Raw genomic sequence first — 24,965 nt, forward strand, 5'->3', positions numbered from 1 at the left:
CTCATTCAAATTTAATAATATTTTAGTGTTAATTTTCTCAATATTTAAATTTAATTATAATTATTATTATTGTCATTATTCAAATTTAATATTTAAGCTTTATTCTCATTTAAATTCAATCATTATTTATTATTATCACTATTCACATTTAGTCGTATAATTTAAGCCATTTTTCTAATTAATCATATTTAAGAGGAATAATTTGTATTTAAATTTAATAATATTAAAGTGTTATTAGTCTGATTTAAATTTTATCATATTATTCTGAATCACAAATCCCATAGTACTTAAAATGGTAAGTATAATGTCACTGAGAACAGAAGCTGCCAAAATAAACAAATAACGACTCAACAAATGAATATGCCATTAAATAAATATAAATAAATATATACATAAACTGATAAAATGTGATTTAATTATTTTTTTTAAATTTACTTTTGAATTATTTCCCCTATAATTTATTTATTTTTTATTTTAACTGTATTCTTAAATTAATGTATTTATTCATGTATTCCTTTATGTTGTGTGTCATAGGGTTCAACCTTTAGCCTGTTTGTTGATCGCCATCAGAGTGCACAGACCCCACTGTTCATGTCTTGCTGTTCCACAGTCGACTCTCAGTGTTGCTGTGATTCCACTCACCTGTCCACCAGGTGTAATGGAAAATATTCAAGATGATGAAAGAGCTTTAATATCATTCACATATTTAAATCTTAATCAAACAGGCTTCTGCAGAGTTTGTAACAAATCTTTATTTTACAGTTACTTCATGTTACTATTTAACTTTTTATTCACAAACCAGAAATCACTATGACATCACACAGCTGCTGTGATGTCACGTTGACCCTGTTACCTCAGACAGCATCTCCAGCAGCTGGAAGTAGTTGTACTTGATGTCGTACTCCATGTCGTACCAGAAGTTCACTGCAGCAGAGAGAAAAAATACACTGACACTTAAACTGTGACGACGCTGATAAATCATACTGAGTTTATCTGAATTCAAGTTTCTTGAATGTGGTTGTTGCAGAGCAGGTACTTCAGTGTTTGTACCTGTGTTGTGTCTGTGTGGTGCGTTCAGGTGCTTCAGTGCTTGCACCTTAAATGTAGCCATGTGGTGCATTCATGTGCATTTATTGTACCTGTGATGCAGCTGTTTGGTGAGTTCAGTGTTTGTACCTATGATGTGTTGTGGTGTGTTCAAGTGCAGTGTTTGTACCTGCAATGCAGCCGTGTGACTGCCTGACATGGTGAAACCACAGTGACGGCAGGTACAACATCTCTCCGGCCTTCACGCTGCAGTGGAGTGGCCGAGCTCTCTGGTACTGCGGGTACCGGTCCAAGTCCGGGTCCAGCGGGTCCAGAGGGATCCACGGGACCTGAGGAAGAGGAGGGAGAGAGTCAGGGTGAACTACAGTGTTTTAAATATTTCTGATATTAACAGACAGACACTTGAACACACCTTCTCAGAGTCGCCCTGATCGATGACCTCAAACTCACCGTCCTCCTTCTGACGGTAAACAGCCGGCTGATACACACCTGTCAGAGACAGTTACTATGGTTACTGCAGAACATGCTTGGTGGTTGCCATGGTCACTCTGTAAAGATGCAGGGTGGTTACTATGGTTACCGTAGGGGATGAAGGGACGGTCTGTGGGCGGCAGCAGGATGAAGTTTTTCTCTCCAGATATCACACAGTACAGATTCTCATAGTGATCTTTGTGCACTGAAACACACCACAGACACATTTATGTATAATCACATTAAATACACACCATGTGACGTGTGTCGTGTTGTGTTCAGGTCTTACTGGACGTGACGGCGCTCGCCTCTCCGAGCCAAAAATTCACCGCATCTGGTAACTTTCCTAAAAGAATTAAAAAGACAGAGTGACAATATGTTAAAGGCCACGAAGAGAATTGTTTCAGTTCATCAAATGTTAATAAAGACAAAACTAGAGGCAGTAATTATTTTAGCTTAAAACATCATTTGTATTAAAGTAGGCCTACAACTTCCTGTGTGTTTATAGTTGTGGATAAAAAAACTAGCAAAATGAGACGAACACGATACACTAAAGAGAAAAAGTTAATTATATATATATATATATAAATAAAACATTAAAATATAAAACTTGCAGCTGAAAACAAATCAGTATTGTTGTAGTTCCCCTCCGGGCCGCCGTCGGCAGCACTGAGCTCAAAGTTCAAATCGGCGCCATCTTGGATTCTACGCGGCGGGCTCTCATAAGAACAAACTTAACGCGCACTCCACCTTTATACGTTTTTTTGACTTTACAATGAGTTCACCTCCACCTAAACGCGCCTGAACGGTCGCTGAGGAGATTAACTTTTATTTTAGCCGGTTTGTTTCGTCTCTTTTCGCGCACAGAGGAAGATTTTGACCGTTAAACGTTAAAGTAACGGGTGCCGTAAGGTTAGCTAACATGGAGCACCGCTGCAGTCACTGTGACAGTCCCATACAGAGACAAGCTAAGGGGTACAAGAGAAAATCTTTATTAACACTTATCGACCTGAAGAGCGCGCACAAACTTTTCCCGGGCCTAAACCCTCGCGAGGCGTTTTTATGTTTCACCTGTGTTCGTCACGTTTATCAGAAAACCAAGAAAAACGGTAAAAGGCGGGTTTATGTGGACCCCCAGCCCCCGACCCGTCCGGCTCCCTCTGCCCGCCCTGCTCCGTCTCTCCCGGAGGAGCCTCCGCCTCTGAAGAAGCTCAAGAAGAGACTCAAAACTCCGCTGAACGAACACGATTACGCGTCCCGGGACCCGGAGCCCTCCACACCCAGGAGCGACCCTCCGCCCGCCCGGCGCGTCCGCCGCGGGCCGATCTCTCTGGTGTGCGGGTACCTGCGGAATAAGAACTTCACCTCTGCTCTGAACAGACTGCTGCAGGTGTCCGGCTTCAAGGAGGCTCTGATCAGGGTGTGTAAGAAGATCATTGCAAAAGAGGTGAGACCCGTTTACTCACTTTAATCTACTGAGACTGATTAATAACAATTACAATAATATTTAAAATTATTATTATCATTTTTAATACTGAAGGTTTATAAGGAACATTTGCATTTCAGATTAGAAACACTAATATTTGACCGAGGGTTCCCGATAATAGGACACCTGGAAATGTCATGGAATCAGTGTTAATTTTGACAGCTAGTTTAGATTTGGTCTTAGTCTAGAGGCTAAAATGTTTATTAGTTTTAGTCACATTTTAATCATTTTTATCCTTCATATTTTAGTCTAGATTTAGTCGACAAAAATTCATGACATTTTAGTCATTACTTTTAGTCATAATGTTTTCTTTTATCTTTAAACTAATCCAGTGAGGCTAATTTATTAATCAGAAATTAGAATCAAGGTGACAGGTTGTATAAAATAATTTGTGCACACTTCCAAACTGTCATGTCTCCAGCAGTGTGTGACAGGTTTAAGGGCTGATTTACGAGCACACACTTACTGATCATCATTTGAAAAGCTCAACATCTCTCTATTTCTGCTCTCAACAAATAACTAATGTGAGCCAACTAGGATTTGTCCCCAGGTTCATTGTAAACTCTGACTTATCCATGTGACTGTTAAGAAGCAGAAACATAACTTCTCTCTTCATGTGCAACATGTTAGTCCGAAGGTTTAAACTGGTGTCCTCTCACAGAGTTGGTGATTCAAACTAAACTTTCATCTCTGTCAGAGAAAACTGATCTGAGTTCAGACTGTTTACTTACAGCACAGCTACACTCACAGATAACTGAGCCTCCTACCTGCCTGTCAAACACCATCAACCCACAAACCTGCTCCAGTCTGGACTGAGTGGAGTCCTGCGGGGTGAAGCTGTGAAGTCTGGTGGCTGCTTGCTCTGCTGCCATTCAGCGGCTAAGGAGTGGAGCTAGCTGCTAACAGCCACCGCTGCAACTAACTCCACAAATCCATTCAGCAGCTCCACCATCCACAGTCTAATCTCTCAAGACAGATTCTGCAATTTACATTGTAGAATCTGTCGGCAGCCCTGTGTGAAAGACGACTAGAACGATGCTGCGCTTTAGCCAATCACAATGGAGGGGGCGTGGCCGAGACATGCAGGTGTCCCCAGGAAATGTGTACCTACAGAAACTGCAAGCTCCGCGTCCATAGCGACCGCTCCACCCAAAACGCCATCTCATCAATGTGAAAAAATTTTTTTTTTTCCAGCGGATGTCTGAGTTACAACATGATTGAGCTAAGTGGAGTAGTTTCATGTCTTATCCGACAACGGGAGGCTTTTAACAGATGACGTCCTGATGTTAGCTTTGCTAACTGTCCCTGTCAGCTGCAGCCACTGATGCTTTCTAGACATCGTGATTCCCCATAACTGAATAAATACCACACATAGCAACACAAAACTGCTTTGCTAGCTCAGTCATGTTGTAACTAAGATATCTGCTGGAAAAAATATTTTATTCACGGACCGTTATTACGAGTTATTACCTTATTTTTATACAGTCTATGGTTATTACAGACACCGCTAACGTTAACAGCTAACGGTTAGTCCAGCTAATCTACGATAACCATATTATTACAAAACGTGCACACAGAAATAGTAACGTTTGTTCAATCATTGTGTTTATAGACTTAACAAACATCAGATTAGTCTACACGGTGATACAGTGACGTGAAAAACGTGATATATAGCTAAACTCTGCTGGTTTTCTACCCGAAGTATTTGTAAACAACATGGCGATTCCCTGGGGGCACCGCCGAAAGCGAAGGGCATGATCGATCGCCGAGGCCCCTGCACTTCCGCTAGTCGAAAAACTCCGGGCTGTGCCTCCAGAGGTAAAGGAAGATTTTTTTTTTTTTTTTTTTTTGTTACCGATGGATTTCCAGATTGTCCACAGTCAGACACACATGGCTGTTTATGCGTGAGGGTTTTTGTCGGCCAGTGAAACATCCTGGTGCAGACTATTTACTGGAATTTACCAGCCTGTCAGTCATGCTGTATTTGAAGATAATAACAAGCACGGCTGTTCTTAGCTACCAGTGTCCGATAGTCCACCACAAACATTTTTGTCACGTCTCGTCAACGAAAATTTCACATAGATTTCATCTTAGTTTTTATGATCAAAATCTATTTTTAGCTTGTCATCATCTCGTTTTCGTCATGGAAAGAAGGTTGTTGACAAAAAAATTTCGTCAAAGAAATTAACACTGCATGGAGTTCGTAAAAATCATTGAAAGTTTTGGAGAAGTGGTTGCTTGTAATGCAGTTGTTTGCGTAATCTTTGATGGATAACATTCCCCGTAATGTAACATAACAGCAAATTTATTTTCTGTAACTGACGTTGTAATGTAGCTGTAATAAGAGTCAATGTCTGGCGTTTTGTTAACCATCATGTGTGTGTTTCTTTATTTTCTCCCTGTGTTCCATCTCTCCCTTCATGTACACCGACTAGCTGACATTATGTTTGAATATAGTTTGAATCTGATATGTTTGAAAAAAGCAGAGCAAGTTTGGAAAGAAAAAATATTTTAGGTCTTTGAAAAGTCATGGTTTGAAATTTAGTCCATGAAAATGTGGGGGAACTGAAGGTCTCTGTTTAGGGCTTCCAAAACAGCGGAGTAGCATAGAGGCTAGGTGTAAACATAGAAACAGTTCTGTGTTTTAAAAAGAAAACATATTAGTGTGGACGTAGCCTGAGACCTAACAGGGTTTGACATGTAAGCTGAAGTGTAAACAAATAGAGGAGTTGATGTGTAAGATGGACAGTTGTGACTGAAACAGCTTGAAATGTAAGTTTAAGAATAAGAGATGATAATAAATATATTAAACGTAATTTATCACATTAAAATAGAATGTGTTTGCAGCGTAAAGAGATGGTGAACGACCTGGACGGGCCGTACAGGAAGACGTTCACCCCTGAGAACCTGTCTGCATTCAGCTGGGATAAGTCTACTTCCTGGGCTGAGGAGAAGGCTCCTCTAACTGTGGCCTGTCTCAGGTCCATGTTCCCCCCCGCCAAAAAGACCCAGAAACAGATCGTAAACTACAGCCCAGGGAATAAACCACGGTGGGTCCAAACTGCGCTGGTCTAAAGACGGACCTGGTTCTGATATTTGTTAAACTCCAGGATGATAAATGTAAGTGAGTGTTTTCCTGTTTCAGGCGGATGACTGAGGAGGAGGTGAAGCAGATGTTGGACCGAAGGATCAGCCTCCTCCTCTCCGTGCCTCTGTACACCAGCACACTCAGAACCTGTTTCCTTCAGACAGCGTTCAGCGTGGAGATGCTCCGACACCGCTGTCCCATCAAACTCTTCACCATCACCAACAGCCTCGGCATCTCGCAGTGCAAAACCTCCGCCAGGATCCACGCCAAGAAACTTGCCGAGGAGCACGACCGACAGGTGAAGCAGTGGAGAGACGAGATCCAGGTGAGGAACCATGTCCTTCAGTTTCAGTGTCACATGTTCTCCGCACAGTTTGACTTCAGTCAGTTTCTTTAAGTGAAGTTTGATCCCTTTTATTTAAAGACGATATTTTAATGATTTAAACGAACTGAGCTGTGTGATGACAAGTCTTCGTGTGGTTCTGCAGAATTAGTTTTATATTTATTTGTATTTTTAATACATGTCCGTCACAGAGGAGATTCATCACATTTCCTTTTTTTTACTTCTAGACGACCAAAAAGACGCAGTACCGCAGTGAAGACTCCAAAAAGGCAACAGCTTACACTTTCAGCTGGGGGAAAGTTCGGGTAACGTGACTTCTGACATAAAACCTTTGTCCTAAAACCATCTGTTATCTTTCACTGAGGAAATAAAAGTTCTGCTGCTGCAGGTACCGTCTGTGTCCAGGTCCGACTCCACAGATCGAGGATACACCTTTGTGACGTGGGCATTTCGCTTCGCTCATCAAGTTCGGGTTAATTTTCGTTACCTGCACGGACTTCCAGTAAAAGCAGTGGAAGTGTCTCCTTACAGAATCCTACCGTCCAAACAGGTACTAAGTCTTGACAGGAACAAATCAGTGTGTCTGCAGCATTTTTCAAATTCAGTTTCCCACAGAATTACAGTGTATGTGTGGTGGTAGCTGACTATGGTGGGGTCGGGGAGGTGGGGGTAGGCAACAACAGCAAACTTCCATGTTTTGTTTTGTTGTTTTAAATTCCTGTGTGTCCCTTTGTATCATTCTGTGAGCTGTCTCTAACTTCAGAGATTTTTGTGGGTCCATGAACGCAGCACAGGCAGAGCTCTCCATGAGTTCTTCACTTCCTCAGCAGCAGTTTGTGACTTGTGGGGTGGGTAATCAGATTGATGGATGAGAGGAGCAGCTGCTGCGAGTGACTGCAAACTTCAAAGCCCAGTTCAGACCAAAGATTCACAATGAGACAAAATGGTTTTGGAACGATTGAGAGAAAAGTAGTAGCGGTGTGAACTGGCCGGTCTGAGCTTGACTCAAGTCGGCCGACAGTGTCACCTGCAACTCAGCTGGTCGAATCGCCGGCGGCTGGTTTTAAAGCATGTCACCTGTTTCAACAGCCAGTCAGCTTGTAGAAAAGTCCCCTGGTCAAGTCAAAATGACAGCAGACAGCTCCCTCTGTTTCCGTCCTCACGGTGTGCCGGTGTCGGACGGTGGGTCCCTGCTGCTGCTGGCTGTATGTGCTTATGCCCCGCCCACACACACACATTCTCATTGACTGATTGATTGGCACTGGTTATTTATATTATTGTGGTGTATTAATTATGAATACAGTCCATCTGATGGTGGTTTTGTTTCATCATTGTAGACAGTATCTCACTATCACTATCCTCATTCATATTTGAAGAAGCTACAAATTATATTCAGTAGGGGTGTAACGGTACACAAAAATCTCTGTTCGGTACGTACCTCGGTACACAAGTCTCGGTTCGTTTTTTTTCGGTACAGTAATGAAAAAAATAGACAACTATTAAATATCTTTTACTTATTGGTAACCTTATTAAAACATACCACCACAGCAGTTAACTCTTTTTACACAATTTTTGAATTAAACAAATATATATAAAATCCTGCTTTTTCACAGTTTGAATGAAAATAGAAATATAAAAGTGAAAAATAAAATCCTGCTGTTTTTTTAACACATTTTTTTAATGAAAAATATAAATATAAATTTCTGCTTAAACAGTTCTACTCAGTTAAAATAAAAAGTATAGGGCAGCTGGTCAGCTTTAAAGCCTGCTCAGATTCAGTTTTACTAGGAACTTACTTAGCTTTCCCACTTTGTTAAAGTGCAGTAAACAAAACATGCTCATATCTAAAGTGCAGCTTAAACAATTTTACTCAACTCCAATGGCGTTGGTCATTTCTTTAGCGCGATGGTCAGGGAAACGCTCTTTCTTTTTAAACGACGATGATATCGTAGTTTGCACCAGATTGCTTTTTCTAGTCGTGCCGGTTAACATTCAAACTCGGGTGGTGTCACTTTAGATGCGTTAGCATGTTAGACGTGTTTCCAAGTACATACCCGACCGCTGTTCTGCAGTGTCGGCACACTGCTTTTGTCTTGTCCACTTGTTTATTTCCATCTTCGTATTTTACCCTGAAACCAAAGTGTTCCCAAACGGAGGACTTAAGGTTTGCGGGTGGGTCTTCAGGTTCGTCAGGCTCACTTGCCATGTTGTCAAAATGCGAGTATGCGCTGCACAAAGTGAAAGCAGAGATTTATGGGACTCGGTCCGTCACTCAATTATGCCCGTCGGGGAACTAGATATTTTAAATGGAATTAAAATAAAACAAAATAAAATAAAATAATATCCTGCGCCCAATAATTTGGTACAGGGTCGTGCCGAACCGAAAGTCGTGTACCGAACGGTTCAACACAAATACATGTACCGTTACGGCCCTAGTATTCAGCCACAAAATAAGTCTGAAAAGCTGCAAATCAGAACGGAAGTACAGGCAGGCTGCCACAAATAAATGGGTGTGGGAAACCCTGAAATTAATACTATTAAGTGTACGATTCTTTATTGTTTTCTACGATTTGAGGCAACTGATGTTTCCATACGTTTCTGTTGAGTATTAAAATCCATTACCATTATCATTAACAACCCAGCTGTGTCTCCTCACAGTGAACAAGTCTGCATTCAGAATTTCTGTCTCAATAAGTTTGTTTCTGTGACTCAGTTAGGACGTTTTTATGGCACTTTTACGGTTTCATCGTTTTTGTTTTGTGTTTTCCTGTTGAAAACAGTGTGACCGCGCCATCTAGTGGACAAACTCTGCAACAGCAGCTCTGTTTCTATTTGACTTCAAACCTAGTGCACTATGACTGATTACAAAACTCAGCAAAGAGTCAAACAGAATTTTATATCACATAGAAATTAAAAAACAGGAAATGGTCCTTTAAACGTCACATAATCATCACAATAAAAACATCATTAACTCTTTCCTTAGGCATACGAGTCGCTACGACAGCGAATGAAAATATTAGTGATGCGAATCATCGCCGACAACCTGACAGCCCTGAAAGGACCAAGAGGACGAGTGATGAGACACGTCCCTCACATCTACTCCATCCTGATGAAGGAGGAGAGCACCACAGTGAGTCCCACCTGTCTGCACCTGCTCAGGTGTCTCTGATGTCTCAGTACATTAATGTCCCTTAAACTGTCCTGATTGGTCCGTTTGTTTCCCCTCAGGTGAGTCTGGGTGCTGTGATACCGAACACCGCAGAGGAGTCTGTTAGCTCAGCGTACGGCCTTAAAGACTACATCCCTGTGGTTTCTGGGACACCGCACCACATCCTGTGCTGTGGGGACGTCCTCGGCACTGACAGGACGGAGCACGGCAACAAAACACAGAGCACTGACACTCCAAACCTGAACCCTGACCTGAAGTTTGATGGACTCGTAGAAGCTCCACAAGAGTTTCAGAAGGAACACCTGTTCCACGAGGTGAGAAACCTTTATCGTTGTAGAACAATAAACACAGTCAGCAGTTTGTGATGAAACAAAGGCAGCTTCATTATTTTAGAGTGTCTTGGCTGCAGGTATCAAAACAAGTTAGTGTTATCAAGTTTGCATTTTAAGCTAACTCAGTAACTATTCAGATCACCTGGGTCCAGCTGCTTCACAGTAATTAAAGCAGGTGTGTGTGTGTGGTGTGAACTGTGTTGCCTGATAACTTTTTTTTTTTTTTTTTTTCAGGAAATGTTAAAGATGCTTCTCAGTGAAAAGAGTGAGAACGCTCGAGGAACTCTTCATCACATCGTCTCACTGTTTCACTTCAAGACGTTCAACAACACCGCCAAAGACTACTTCCTGAACATCTGGGACTTCATCACGGTGAGACTCTGACAATGTAAACTTAAAATGTAAACACACTGATAGTTCTGATTTACCACATTCACCATAATATTCTGTCACCAACCAAACAATATATATTTTAAAGTTTGTGACGACAGCGTACGTGACTCTGTTTGCTGTGACGGACTGTGGTCTGGACTCAGTGGACCAGAAACCATCAGACTACCCCTCTCAGGTCTCAGCTCAGATGGACTGGCTGAGTCAACTGGCTCACAGACTGGTGGATCTGGTGTGGATGCCTCCACCTCAGGAGGACATCAATACTGCAGCTGCTGCTGCTGAAAGTCACTGTGACGGAGAGAAGAAGAAAACTTCCCCCTTCTGTTACTGCAGAGAAGGTACGAACCCTGCTGGAGTCAGAAACAGGTTTAAATACAACTCTGAGCATCCATCTGTCTTTAACAGCATGTCATGTGTCCTTGTGGTTGTAGAGAAACCAGGTGAGCAGCTGGTGCGGTGCTGCAGTAACCTGTGTCCAGGTATCTGGTTCCATGAAGGCTGTGCTCGGGCTCAGACGCTCTCAGACCCACGTGAGGAGGACTGGTTCTGTGGTCCAGACTGCAGTGCAGATGGAACCTACGTGTACTGTCACTGTAAGGAGCAGAAGGGGGGACAGATGGTCCAGTGTGGACTGATGGACAAGTGCAGGAGACACGAGTGGTACCACAGAGACTGTCTGACAGCCGCCGAGCAGACCAGAGCCCAGCAGAGTGAGACTCTCATTCATTCATAGTCAGATCAGATTAAGTTTATACTGAAAGACACTTAAACAAAGTTTTATGTTGGAGTTTGTTTCGTTCTAAATTTTGACAGTACAATTTTTTTTTTTTTTTAAATAATCACAGCTAAGATATCTGAACATGATGGTCTCATGTTTGCGTTCCAGCTCCGTGGTTCTGCTCAGAGTCCTGCTCCATGGCATCTGACGGCGAGGACTTCCTGTTAAACTACACAAGGGCAGTGGTGTGGGAGGGGCTGTACCACATGGCCCGACGGGACGCCATCCAGGAGGGAGACGGAGAGGCTATGACAGACTTCTGGAAGATGGACCTGGTTCTGCTGTGGACCAGACAACACCTGCAGCTCTTTAACAGCGGCCACCAGATGATCACAGGTACAAGTCAGAGACGGTCACACAGCTGGTTGGTCAGTGTCATAAAGCTGCACCAACTGTAGGCTTGAAGGGTGGGGCTACATTCATCATCCAAAAATGTTTATGAATAATCTTGTCAGTGATGAAAAGTCAGAGCGTCAGTTCATGACTGTGAACATGCTCAGCTCTGCTTTAGCATGACTCTCTGAGTAAGAATTGTTTCAATAAATATTATTATGCAAATCATCAGCATCTCAGAGACGTGTAGCTCCTCCTACACAGAGATAAAGTTCGTCCCCTTCCTGTGTCCACCATGGAACCTTATTTTGGAAGAAATATGTACAGCCATGAACGACAAGAGATCTGTTGATCCTGTTTAAACTGTAGCATTTATTACACATATGATGTTTGTCAATTTTAGATATTTCTGTGAGTCAAGAAAGTCGCAGTTTGTCATATTTAGTTTTGTGTTAAACCTCTGAGTGAACTACATCTCTCGTCTCACATGATATACGTCACCAACTTGGCCGTTACCTCGGCACAATTCAGTTGATAGTTAGAAACTTAACTTGGTTCCACTCACACATACTAATTTTTTCAGATGTTTAAAGGTACATAACTTTGCCAAGCAAACACTGCATCCTTCCCTAACTTCCGAATCAGTTCGCCAGTTGAAACTATATTTCTGTCAAACCCACTGATCAAAGGAGGCACCTCTGTTATTTATAACTCACTGTTGTGTTTAGATTGTTCCGCCCCCCCTGGATTGTTTAAAGGTAGCCTGGGCAAATGTTTTGGGGCTGCTGTTTTGGAGGAGTCATGGACAAAAGCCATGGACTTTGCTATTTAAAATATTGTACAGGCTTCACTCATTTAAAAATATGCTCTGTAAAATGTATCCAAATATCAGTCCAGCGTGCGACCATTGTAAGCCGTCACCAGCCTCACTAGCCCATATGCTCTGGCGCTGCCCGAGAGTCACAACGTGTTGGCAAAATATTTTTCAGTCACTATCAGACGTCCTGGGTCGACCTGTGGATCCTGATCCACTGACCGCACTCTTTGGTTTTAAAGGTTCTGATCTTGTGTTAACCAGCTCCCAACATAACATGATGTTATTTGTATCCCTATTACGACGTAGATTGATATTCTTATTCCTATTGATCTTTTGTCAGCCGAGAAGTGAAAGACTGAGAAGGAACCATTGTTTCTCGCGTGAGCAGCAGATCCCAGGACGAGACTGGGACAAGCTGTCATTGTAACTTTACCCAGAGAGAAAGCTCTGACGTCACTTTCACAACTTGTGTAGTTTTTCTAATTAAGTATAGGACTGAAAATACTTCAGTTTTACAGCAAACTGTGACTTTATTCACTTGCAAAACTATCTTTTAAGTTGACAAACATCAGGTGCGTGGATCATGGCTAAATTCAAACAGGATTAAAAAATGATTTGTGTCTTTCTGTTGACTGTCAAACATATTGTCAGAAAAAATGTCCCATGGTCTTCCGGAGGGAGAGGGGCTTCACCTCTCTACTCTCAGTGTGACTATAACATCACATTGTCATGGCTGTTGTCATGGTTACCATGTTTCTGAACAGGGATCGAGGGGTTCTACCCAGAGCGTGTCAGACAGGACATGAAGTGGAACCGAGTGTTGAATCTTCAGGGAACATCAGGAGGAAACGTCAGTGTGGATCTCCTCACTGAGCTCATGATCAACGAGTTCAAAGGTAAGCTCACGTTATTATTATTATTATTATTATTATAATAGATTCATGTTTCATAAAAACAGACACAGTTTAGACATGAATCTGGCATTTGCGTTGTGGGTTCTGCCATGTTGAGGTGCTGCCATTAGTGTGGTGCCAAGTCCCACTGTCCTTCCCTCACTTTAAATGACTTTTGTCCTGTCAGGTGTGACTTCCTGTGTTTGACTTCCTGTCCCCTCAGGTGTGATAGAGTTCGGTAAAGGCAGCTTCACGAGGCAGCAGGTGGAGCAGAGCGCTCAGCTGGCCGGAGCTCAGGCCAAACACCTGGACAGACTCTTCTTCACAGGAGGAAACCCTCTGAACCTGTCCACCTACCTGTCCCGGCTGACATCCTCATCCTGCAGGAGGACGGACGACGTGTCCAAGTTTGTGGACGAGTTTAAGAAGGACGAGTTGTTCGCCTTTAAAGCAGGAAGAAAACATCAGGGCTTCAACAAGTTCAGCTACCAGCAGAGGGTGAGGAGCCCCAAGAGGATGGGGAGGAGCATCAGGAGTCTGTGTGAGGAGCTTGACCGACGGAGAGACAACATTCTCTGAGAGCTGTCCACAGGTCAGTCACATGACAATGTGACATCATAGTATGAACACATAACATGCTTCTCAAAGTCAAGGATGCTTCCTTGGTAGGATGGGTCCGACAGACTCCGTTCTACGTTCAGAGCACACATGATGGAACAGTCTTGTGAGTGTGCAGGTGTGCGTCATTAAAAAGGTCCCGTCTTCACTTCTGAGCTACAAGTTCAAACCAAGCGGCAAAATCCAGGGCTGAAAAATAAAGCCAGTGTTGAAGTGCCAAAATCTGCAGTTCTTTCAATGACCACTTGAGGCTGGCTCCAGAAGCCGGTCAGTCCTTGTAGACCCCCATGTTAAAATGCTCAACTTTACAGCAGAGATAAACAGTCGACCAGACAGGTCATTAGTCAGCAAGATTTCACTGGTCGCTTAGTCGCAGAAAAAACAAGAAAAAAAGTAAAACTATCAGGAGCTGCACCTTGTCAAAATAAATCCAAACCTATATGACTGGACCATGTGGGAATTTAATTTGAAAGGACAGACACAGGAAGTGTCCACGCTCAGCAGTCAGACAGGAGTCAGGTTAATTTCCAGGGCTGGTACCTGCAGTTATTCCACAGGCTAGTTAATAACATGTCGGGCAGGAAATCCGAAGTGTGGGATCATTGCAGTTTTTGTCACTTCCATGTTGGCTTCATATTTCCTCTTTGGAGGGTGCCGCTCAGATTGGTGACGTAGCATCCTTAAAATGTAGCTGTGAAATGATCCTTCTTTGACTACGAGTAGCGCCCACAGAGAGCACAGCAGCTGTCATACAGACCACAGTGGTGCAGGTCAGGAGGTCAAAATACTTTATTTTTTGTAGACAGTGATTAGGATAAACTTACCCTCCTACATAATGATAACTTTGTTTCTAATTTTGTAAATAAGTAAAGACTTTATTAATAAAAACATGTTCATTGATTTATTTTTCTGACCTGCAGCAGCTGAAAAGAGACGACTGACGGGGAGGATTTATGAGTTGTGTTTTTGTAAATATTACAAGTTTTCATTTTATTTTGACCACTTTAATAATATTTTGTGTGACTTCCTGTTTTTCAACATCCTGAGCTGCAGAACAAATAAAAAGTTTTAAGCAGACTTTAGAGTTCTGGGTTTTTTTGTGTGAAATGTCGGTCATGTGACACCGGAGTAAAATATCACCACAGAATTAAATACTGCCTCATATTTACTGCAATCGTAGAACAGTAACTTTTGTCTTACGTGAAGTAAAATTACTGTGTTTGTCAGTAGAGTCTGGTGGCTTTGAGACAACTGCAGTTCACTTAAACTGATATTGACTATTTTAGGTGGATAGAAACTTGCCAACTGAGGCAGCATTTGTTCAGTGTTGTTTTGTTTTATGTACGTGACACAGAGGTTTTCTACCCAGAAGTTATTGTAAACAAACACTGTGATTTGGTCTATAAAGTCAGTCTTCAGCATCTGCAGATGAAGCCATCTGAGCATGCTCAGTAGTGTGAACTCACCGAGTGCTTCGTTCATCCATGAAATGTGAGGCTCCACGTCGTCTGTGAGCTCGGGCAGCTCCTCCAGCAGGTTAGAGCACTGCTTCTGAACATACAGCACTCCACTCTGCTGCACCTGCATCACACACACACATTGTATAAATCACTCCTATGCAAATGCAAAAGACTCCACATGTGGTTACTTAAAGGTCCAGTGTGCAGGATTTAGGATGATGTAATTGGCAAAAGTGGAATATAATATAATCCACAGTATGTACTCAGTACTCAGTGTTGGTCCTGCAGCAGCAGCATGTCTCTCACCTTCCCCTCGATGATGTCGAGCACAGAAGAAAAGTCCATCTGTCTCTCCTCTGGCATCACGAAGCGGTCACCGTTAACTGCGTCAGCGTAACCGTTAGGAGTCACCGCCACGCTGATGACCTTTGACCCCACCTTCTCTCTGCACACAGCAAACAGGAAGCTGAGGTCACGTACTGGTCTTCACTGTCTCAGAGATTAAAAACTATAGATGTGACCACAGAAGAAGAGTGGTGCAGGTGTGTGCGCGTGTGTCTGTGTGTGCGAGCAGGTGGACATGGCTTCCTCACCTCAGGTACTCCGGTGTCCATCTGGACAGAGCCGGCCAATGACTGAAGGCGTTACGGATGATGCAGGGCTTGTTTGGACCAATCCAGTCGCGGTAGAACTGCAGTGGGTCAGGTGGCTCCTCCAGGTAAGGCACCGAATGGTTCAGATACAGATCTAAGAGGTAATCAATAAACAATCAGAATGATTGATCTGCTGACTCAAACTGGTAGTAATACCAGTCAGTGGCAGCAGTAGTATTAGTGATTAGTGTCCCCTTAAAAATTAGTATAACTTTAAAAAAATAAATAATCTAGCTGACCTACAGTAGTACTAACAGTAGTACCTGTGCTTGTCACTGAAGTGGTAAAAAGTAGTAATACTTAGTACTAAACCACTACTGGACAACTTATAGCTATACTACTACCACTGGTTATAGTACTACTAATGGTAGGAGAAGCAGTAAAGGTAATACTGCAGGTGTATCAGTAGTTTGAGTAACTGTAGCAGTGGTGGTGGTTACTGTAGTTGCAACAGTAGTATTAATTGAAATACTAGCAGCAGCAGCAGCAGCAGTAGTGGTAGTAGTAGTAGCAATTGCTGTAACAGTAATAGTAGTAGTACCACCAGTATCAGCAGTACCACATTACCAGGAGCAGCAGCAGAAGTTGTAGCCTTGATGCACTACAGTACTGGCAGCAGTGGTAGTTGTAGTATCTGCAGTAGTACTACAGTACCAGCTGTAGTAGAACTACCATCAGCAGCAGCAATACAGCACCAGTAGTAGTATCAGCAGTAGTACTACAATAGTAGTAGTACTAATAGTTGTAGAAGTAATACAATGGATGTAGCAGTGGTGGGGTTATTGTAGTAGCAACAAGTATACAAGTATAGTATGGTTATAGTAGTAACAATAGCATTTATTGTAATGCTAGCAGTACCAGCAATAGTAGTTGTAGTGGTTGTTGTGGCAGTAATAATAGTAGCACCACCAGTATCAGTAGGTCTACAGTACCAGGAGCAGCAGTAGTAGTAGCAGCAGCCTTGTAGCACTACAGTACTGGCAGCAGTAGTAGAACTACAATAGTAGCAGTACCAATAGTTGTAGAAGTTATACTATGGATGTAGCAGCAATAGCAGTTATGCAGTTATAGTATAGTTATAGTAGTAACAGTAGTATTAGTTGTAATACTAGCTACCAGTAGTAGCAGTAATAGTAGTAGTGCTACCAATACCAGTAATACTACAGTAGCAGCAGTACTATTGGTAGAAGTAATACTGTAGGTGTATCAGTAGTTTGAGTAACTGTAGTGATGGTTACTGTAGTGGCAACAGTAGTTGTTATACAGTAGTAGTAGTAGTAATTCTAATACTAGCAGTACCAGTAGTAGTAGTAATAGTGATTGGGACTCCGAATGTGAATTAGCGTTGCGCTAACTTCGGCACATTTACACTGTTTTTACTGTTGTTCATTAATGTGCATTGTCCCTTTTAAATAAAGAAATAAATAAATTGTTGTAGCAATAATAATAGTAGTACCACCAGTATCAGTAGGTCTACATTAGCAGGAGCAGCACTAATAGTTGGAGAAGTGATACTATGGATGTAGCAGTGGTGGGGGTTACTATAGTAGCAAAATAGCAGGTGTAGTATAGTTATAGTAGTAACAGTAGTATTACTTGTGAACTATTATCAACATTAGTAGTTGTAGTAGCTTAGTAGTACTAGCCGTAGTACTACAGTACCAATAGTACCATCAGTAGTAGAAGTAATACTGTTGGTTGTAGTAGTAGTAGTGGTTGTTATTGTAGTGACAACAACAGCAGTCATGCAGTTATAGTATAGTTATAGTAGCAATAGTAGTATTAGTTGTAATACTAGCTACCAGTAGTAGTAGTAGTACCACCAGTATCAGTAGTACTACAATATCAGGAGCAGTACTAATAGTAGAATCAGCAGTAGTACTACAGTAGCAGCAGTAATGTTACTCGTCTCTCACCGTGAGCCTCCAGTGAAAACTCAGTCAGTCGTTCTTTCACAGACTCCATTTTGTTTCTCCGTCATCACAAACAAACAACCGGAAGTCCGCCACAGAGACAACATCAGATATCTGATCAAATATCGATTAAATGATCACTGATAACCGATAAAGTCTGCTGCTGTCAGATCTCTCCCAATTTCACGGTGCCATGCTGCTTTGTTTACGTCCGGTGCGCATGCGCGGAGCTCCGTTCCTGTAGTGATTGAGGTGAGCAGGTTTCCCCCTGCAGGAGGGAGGATGAACTGCAGCCGACACGGATCACTCACTGACTGAGGATGATGATAAATGTAATAATTATAAATACAATAAATATTTCAGTATTTTTTATGTTTAATATAAATATTACATGTATCTGTCTTTATTTAATATACATGTAGAATATTTCCATCTGATTAACTGATGTAAAACACATTTCACTCAGTGGAAACACCAGAGAGCTTTAATGAAGAGCAACTGATGTGATCAAAGTGTGGAGAAAAGTGTTATAGAGACGTTTAAAGATTAACTGTACATTACATTTATTTTTTACACTGCATGGTTTTTCTGTCACCTTGTCTTTATTGTATTTTACACATTTTTATTTAACTTTTTTTTTTATCATTTTGTTTACATTTTAAAATGGTCTCTCTACATACAGCTTATGGTCATTAGACCCATGTTAATATGTGTACTTGCCTTATTGGAACACACAGTGTGTTTCCCTGCAGGTGCTGATGAACTCAGGATTGGATGCAGCTGTGCAGCTCTCAGCCTGGATCCAGGTCCTGGAAAGTCCTGAATCAGGTCTCATGGTTCTTCACTCATGGATGAGTCGGCGTTGGAGCGTTACTTTGATGACTCCATTGCAAATGTGAGTACAGACTGTCGACTCCTCTCACTCTGTTTCACATCCAAAACTTTATTTAAAATAAGTTACTGTTTAGGTCGTCAGTGAGTTTTCACATGTGAAGTGAATTTGTCTCATCTATGAAGCAGAGCTTTTTGAGTTGAAGTGACCTGCAGTCTGAATTTTCTGAGTATAAAAACATCAAATATTTTTCCCAGATTTTTGTTGCTAGAAAACATTTCACAAATTAACATCTCACCTTGTTTGACATGTTAATTTTATTATAATCTTTTTGTTTAACATAAACAATTACAGTTAATGTGGTAAATCAAAGAAAAAAAAACTAACGAGCTCTGAACTCGTGTGGATTTTCACATGTCAAGTTTTAGTGCAGAAAACTAAAATAAATCACCATAAACATTTTTAGACGAGCAGCTTCCTCTGAGGTCATGTTTCTGTTTGACTGACATTCTTACGTCACAGTTATGTCAATTTGGTTCAAATTTACGAGCTAATTCTGATGTTTTTAAACTCAGTTTGTTGCAGTTTGTTTAACAGAATGGTTGAACACACTTGACAAAGGTCCAGTAGGACCGAAAGACTCAAGATATAGTTTCCACGCACCTGACAGTTGGATGTGCAAATATGTCTTTTCAAACAAACAGACTCAATTTGACCACTTTAGGTTAGTAAAATACAGAAAACAGCTTTTATATATTAAACACTGACCCCAGTGTGACCCCACCCTGAAAAATGTTTGACCAGCCACCCAAAAATATCTGCACTTTTTTTTTTGTTCCACATTATCTTTATTACTTCAACTGCTAATATAAATAATCTACACAGTGTCCTAAATTCTGTTTCAGAGCCTTTCCTGAGATTTCCTTCTCTTTTAGTAAAATCCTAAATGATTGAGTTGTTTTTTTTTTCCACCTGGACCTTTATGCTCTGCCATTTCTCCTCTAATCATCACGCCGTAACAGGCTGTTATGATACCACAACTATCACACGTTCACATACGTGTTGTTTTTTTGTGGAGCTGCGAACGTCACATAGGTTTATATTACCATAGTTTATGACAAAATCATATGACGACACCGACTCCTGTGAGCGCACGGCGACAGAGGAGAGGGAAAGACTCTGTGCTGCTGCCAGAGGAGCCGCTGAATGAGTTCCCTCTGAGCGGTAAGTCACCAAAAGAGTCTGAGAAGTCCGGGGCTGTTCATAAGACATTCAGGACGCCACAGTTTATTCCACACTACTGAAGCTGCTCCTCTTTTTGGAACCACTGTGGAGTCTGTAATAACTTTGCTTTCAGGCATGCTTGTTGTTGCCGTGGGTAACAGTATGATGTAAACAAATCAAAATATCGGGGTATCACAATATAAATTTTTCACATCATATTAAGAGTTATACCAGTATTATTGTGAATGAGATGATATGGCACACTCCTGATTGATAGATTATTATTTTAATAATCCCTCCAGAAAGTTTATGTGTCACTGCAGCACGATACAGAAGAAGTCAGTTATAAAAATAAAACACTGAATAAGGATTAATAATTTTTTTTCTTTCTGCAGGACTCCGGCTTCATTTTGGGGGAGGAGCTGCCCCTCCAGAGCCATGCCTCTTCCCCATTGGTGAAGGCAGGGCCAAGCGGGGAGCTGGGGGAGGAGCTCGACCTCAGCTTCCTACCTGATGACCTCAGCACGCAGGATGAGCCGAGTCGTCATGACGACACAGGTATTACATCATTGATGATGATAATGATGACGAAACCGATGAATTCCTTTGGAGAAACAAACTGTATCTTTGTTAAACCAATAAAATATTATAATATGAAACAGATGTGTTTGTGTACAGAATATATTTATATATAAAAACAGAGTGAATGGTGGGCGTGGCCTCTGTGAGGTCACATGAAACAGGTTAACTCTGTCATGTTTCAGCTGGCAGTCAGTCTGCAGCTCTGGACCTGTCTCAGGACAGCGCCGTCGGTCTGGACTACAATCCCAAGGTTGCCACAGCAGCAGCAGCAGCTGGCCCCCAACAGGGGACGTCCATGTCCGGGCTGGTTGCCTCCCCCTTCTGTCCCATGACGCCTATGACCCCCATGACCCCCGTGACCCCTGTGACTGAGAGGTCAGGAATCATCCCACAGTTACAGTAAGTTACTGATGACTCCAGAAACATAATACTGATACTTCATCTGTACCTGCAATTTTAAAGGGAAATTTCGGTTCAACCCGTCTCCTATCGTCCTAAATTTGTTTCAAGTGACTAGTGACATAAAAATAATAGTTAGCATGTTAGCCGTTAGCCTAGATACAGCCGGGGCGCATAGTAGCGTCAGACCTGTTAAAACGTAAGTGAACGGGCAACCTTCAAGTGCAAAGTTAGTCCACTAAACAAGCTTTTTTTCTACAAAGACCGCCTCATATCGTTAGGATAAATGTCAGAGAACATATAGAAAACGACATGTAAACGTGTTGTCTTACCTTACCGGTGTGCTGCCATGTTTGTTTACCATCTAGCTCTGCTTTCCAAAGTGCGGCCGAAATATCGCGAGAACAAGCAGCGATCTCATACCGTGCCTGAACAAGCAGCAACAGCTGGAAGGCAGAACCGGACAGTAGCCTGAAAAGTTCATTCATTTATTTTATGAAAGATTTATAGAATAATGGCTGACTTTTTGCCAGACTTCGACTTTGTGGAGGAGGAATTTGATTTTGCAGAGTTTGATGGCCGCCCTTATTTACCACTCTCTGGAGATTGGTGGTGTACCTGTGAATGCTGTGCCCCAGTGCCCACAGAAGAGGAATGCCTCTGTTGCAAGGAATGGGACCAGTTGCAGCCTTATTTTCAAGGTCTGGATGTGACCGAGGACGAGACACCTCCACCTGGAGTAGTATCCAGCTGGGCTTTATCTAGAGCTCGCGAGATATATTTCAGCCACGCTTTGGAAAGCAGAGCTAGATGGTAAACAAACATGGCAGCACACCGGTAAGATAAGACAACACGTTTACATGTCATTTTTTATACGTTCTCTGACATTTATCCTAACGATATGAGGCGGTCTTTGTGGAAAAAAGCTTGTTTAGTGGACTAACTTTGCACTTGAAGGTTGCCCGTTCACTTACGTTTTAACAGGTCTGACGCTACTATGCGCCCCGGCTGTATCTAGGCTAACGGCTAACATGCTAACTATTATTTCTATGTCACTAGTCACTTGAAACAAATTTAGGACGATAGGAGACAGGTTGAAATAAACTGAAATTTCCCTTTAAGTGTTAATCTGCTGTGTTCCCTGTGTGTGCAGGAACATCGTCTCCACAGTGAACCTGGGTTGTCCTCTGGACCTGAAGTTTATCGCTCTACAAGCCAGAAATGCAGAGTACAACCCAAAGGTACGGACTTCTTTAAACGCCTCATCTGATTTTAATACATTTGCTTATGTCACAGAGATAGCATCAGGTTCTGAAGTAACTAGTTTTTAAAACTGTGTTGGTATAAGTAAATACATAATTAAATATATAAGAAAATAAATGAATAAATTAGTTTAGCATTAGCACAGGTATGGTTCGGTAGGGTTAGGCTATGGGTAGCATGTAGGTCTGGTTAGCTTTTAAGTCCAGTGAGCTTTTAGATACAGTTAGCTTTTGGGTACTGTCAGCTTGTAGGTCTGGTTAGCGTTTAGGTACAGTTAGCATTTGGGTACCGTTAGCTTGTAGGTCCGGTGAGCTTTTAGGTAACGTTACAGTTAGCTTTTGGGTTAGGGTTAGCTTGTAGGTCTGGTTAGCTTTTGTTTAGGTTAAGCTTTTAAGCCTGGTAAGCTTTTAGGTAAGGTTAGCTTTTGGGTACGGTTAGCTTTCAAGTACAGGTAGTATGTAGGTTTGATTAGCTTTTAGGTACAGTTAGCTTTCGAGTACAGGTAGTATGTAGGTTTGATTAGCTTTTACACAGGTTTAGCTTGTAAGTCTGGTGAGCTTTTAGGTACAGTTAGCATTTGGGTATGATTAATTTGTGGTATGGTTAGCATTCAGGTAGAGTTAGCTTAGAAGTAGCGATTAGCTATGATTAGCCATTAGGTCCAGTTACAGTTAGTATAAATAAAATGTAAACGCGGACTGATGAATGAAGTAACAAGTTTAGTCGTGTTATTTCAGCGATTTGCAGCGGTCATCATGAGGATCAGAGAACCTCGAACCACTGCGCTGATCTTCAGCTCCGGGAAGATGGTCTGCACAGGAGCCAAAAGTGAGGAGCAGTCACGTCTGGCAGCCAGGAAGTACGCTCGGGTGGTGCAGAAACTCGGTTTCTCTGCCCGCTTCTTGGACTTTAAGATCCAGAACATGGTGGCCAGCTGCGATGTCTGCTTCCCCATCAGACTGGAGGGACTGGTCTTGACACACCAACAGTTCAGCAGGTAGAGACACAGCAACAGTTTAGCAGGTAGCTCTCAGTTCCTGTTAGCTTGGAGTTAGCTTAGCATTAGCCTCTAGGTTCTGTTAGCCTCTAGTTTCTGTTAGCTTAGAGTTAGCATCTGGTTTTGTATCATCTAAAATGAATTACATATTCAGAGTTCAGTACGGAGGTACACAGTAATTAGAAAACATTTACATGACAATCTTTTTACTTTTTTAAATAATTGAAAAACATTGAAATGTATATTTAGTTGAATGAAATTACTTCTGAATTGAGCCACTTTATTATGATGGATTATTGTAATTACCAGAAGGATAAAAAAATCTTTATTTAAACTGTTGTCTCCACAGTTATGAACCAGAGCTGTTTCCAGGCCTCATCTACCGAATGGTGAAGCCTCGCATCGTACTGCTAATCTTTGTGTCGGGGAAAGTGGTTCTGACTGGTAATGAAACTCAAATGTCTTAATGTAAAGTGACAGCAGAGAAGGGTTTGATTCAGACTCTGCATTTAAATCTGTGTCTCCAACTTTATTTAATTCACCTACAATAAACAGTTGAGGGTATTTTAAAGTATAATTGTCACAAATTATCTGATAATTATCAGAACATTTTACATAATATCAAGATCTTTGACCCTTAATTTTGAGATATGTTGTGTCTCTTTTAATGTTGCCATAGAAACTGATGTTTCAGGTTGTGTTGTGTAGGTCAGATAGAAAGAAGTGCACAGAGTTCGAGCTAAATGCTAATCACAGTAGTTAAACATGGGTTTCTCATAATTCTGAGACACAAATCTCTTACGTTTTTCCAAATTACAACATGCAAATCTCATAATAATGGGATCTTTTTCATAACTAGGTAATGTGAGTCTTTTATTAAAAATAGATCTTGTCATTATGAGATTATTTCTTATAATTATAAAATAATTCTTCATCATGATTGGTTAGGTCTGCTTCTTTAGTAAATGCACTCCATTTAAAACATTAAGTTGTAATAATTCTATAGTCATGTGTTAAATTCCAGGAGCTAAAGAACGGGCTGAGATCTACGAAGCGTTTGAGAACATTTATCCAATCCTGAGAGGCTTCAGGAAACAGTGAGGCCGACCTCTGATGTCACTTCCTGTTTATGTGTAAATAGATGATATAAATATTTACTGTAAATCAGTTTTATTTTGTGTTGTGGATGGAAAATGAATCCGCTGTTTTAGTGTCTCTGTTGACTGTGTCGCCATCCTGAAAGAAAATAAACGATCATTTGTCAGATCTTTGCACAGAAAACTTATTTAAAACAAAGGCTGTGATTTTGTTTTTAAATAAAATGTTTAATTGTCTTTCTCTGAATCAGACCTGGATATTTTCAGCACTATTTTTTATTAATAATTTTGATCTGAAATCATTTCAGACTAGAATCTAAAAATGTTGATATACTATACTTTATTTGACTCAAAAATTCCAAGTTTAGCTGACTTATTTCACAGTGTCTTAGGGTTTTGTGTCAAACTTTTGATTTATTGTCATTCTACTATTATTATTATTAGTAGTAGTAGTTATTTATTTATTTTGTGTCATTACCAACTTTTCTTGTTTCTTTGTTTTGGGTTGAAATGTGCTTCCACAGTGTTGACAGCATGAGTCTTGAATGATCAGTAGATGAATGTAACCATGTACGTTTACTCAAGTTTTGTACTTAAATACAATTTTGAGGTACTTTCACTTATGTATTGCACTTTTATACAACTATACAACTTTGCTTATCATTCACTAAATCTCAGAGTTAAATTTGTACTTTTTGCTGCACTGCATTTATCTGATAGCTTTAGCTACTTTACAGATTCATATTATTAATATAATAAATGGTGATATTATTATAG

At 41.2% G+C, this 24,965-nt stretch overlaps 3 protein-coding genes across 4 annotated transcripts; 2 read left to right on the plus strand and 1 right to left on the minus strand.

Annotated features, from left to right (window-relative positions):
• Nucleotides 1–737: 737 nt before the first annotated feature.
• jmjd7 (jumonji domain containing 7) lies at nucleotides 738–18,021 on the minus strand. The gene is made up of 9 exons (XM_033643189.2): nucleotides 17,798–18,021; nucleotides 15,822–15,975; nucleotides 15,535–15,673; nucleotides 15,235–15,349; nucleotides 1,808–1,864; nucleotides 1,628–1,723; nucleotides 1,460–1,536; nucleotides 1,217–1,376; nucleotides 738–924 (listed from the first exon to the last, which is right to left on the minus strand). Exons 1-9 carry the CDS (start codon nucleotides 17,844–17,846, stop codon nucleotides 836–838), a joined length of 936 nt encoding a protein of 311 aa, XP_033499080.1. The 5' UTR covers nucleotides 17,847–18,021; the 3' UTR covers nucleotides 738–835.
• Nucleotides 1,924–14,840, plus strand: LOC117267333 (uncharacterized). The gene is made up of 13 exons (XM_033643183.2): nucleotides 1,924–2,965; nucleotides 5,852–6,054; nucleotides 6,150–6,417; nucleotides 6,663–6,740; nucleotides 6,824–6,985; nucleotides 9,419–9,565; nucleotides 9,664–9,918; nucleotides 10,171–10,308; nucleotides 10,415–10,667; nucleotides 10,761–11,039; nucleotides 11,216–11,443; nucleotides 13,022–13,153; nucleotides 13,374–14,840. Exons 1-13 carry the CDS (start codon nucleotides 2,441–2,443, stop codon nucleotides 13,727–13,729), a joined length of 3,024 nt encoding a protein of 1,007 aa, XP_033499074.2. The 5' UTR covers nucleotides 1,924–2,440; the 3' UTR covers nucleotides 13,730–14,840.
• Nucleotides 18,022–18,523: 502 nt separating the features above from the next.
• On the plus strand, nucleotides 18,524–24,425 carry tbpl2 (TATA box binding protein like 2). 2 transcript variants are annotated; one of them, XM_033643188.2, is made up of 7 exons: nucleotides 18,524–18,689; nucleotides 20,246–20,408; nucleotides 20,615–20,831; nucleotides 21,985–22,072; nucleotides 22,832–23,091; nucleotides 23,441–23,535; nucleotides 24,098–24,425. In XM_033643188.2, the coding sequence occupies exons 1-7, from the start codon at nucleotides 18,642–18,644 to the stop codon at nucleotides 24,106–24,108; spliced, it is 882 nt and encodes a 293-aa protein (XP_033499079.1). In that variant the 5' UTR covers nucleotides 18,524–18,641; the 3' UTR covers nucleotides 24,109–24,425. The 2 variants fall into 2 exon arrangements, with proteins under 2 accessions (XP_033499079.1, XP_033499077.1); XM_033643186.2 differs by having other exon boundaries at nucleotides 18,526–18,689; nucleotides 24,116–24,425.
• The last annotated feature ends 540 nt before the right edge of the window (nucleotides 24,426–24,965 follow it).

This window comes from Epinephelus lanceolatus, chromosome 15, assembly GCF_041903045.1.
Source record: "Epinephelus lanceolatus isolate andai-2023 chromosome 15, ASM4190304v1, whole genome shotgun sequence".
Taxonomy (NCBI): domain Eukaryota; kingdom Metazoa; phylum Chordata; class Actinopteri; order Perciformes; family Serranidae; genus Epinephelus; species Epinephelus lanceolatus.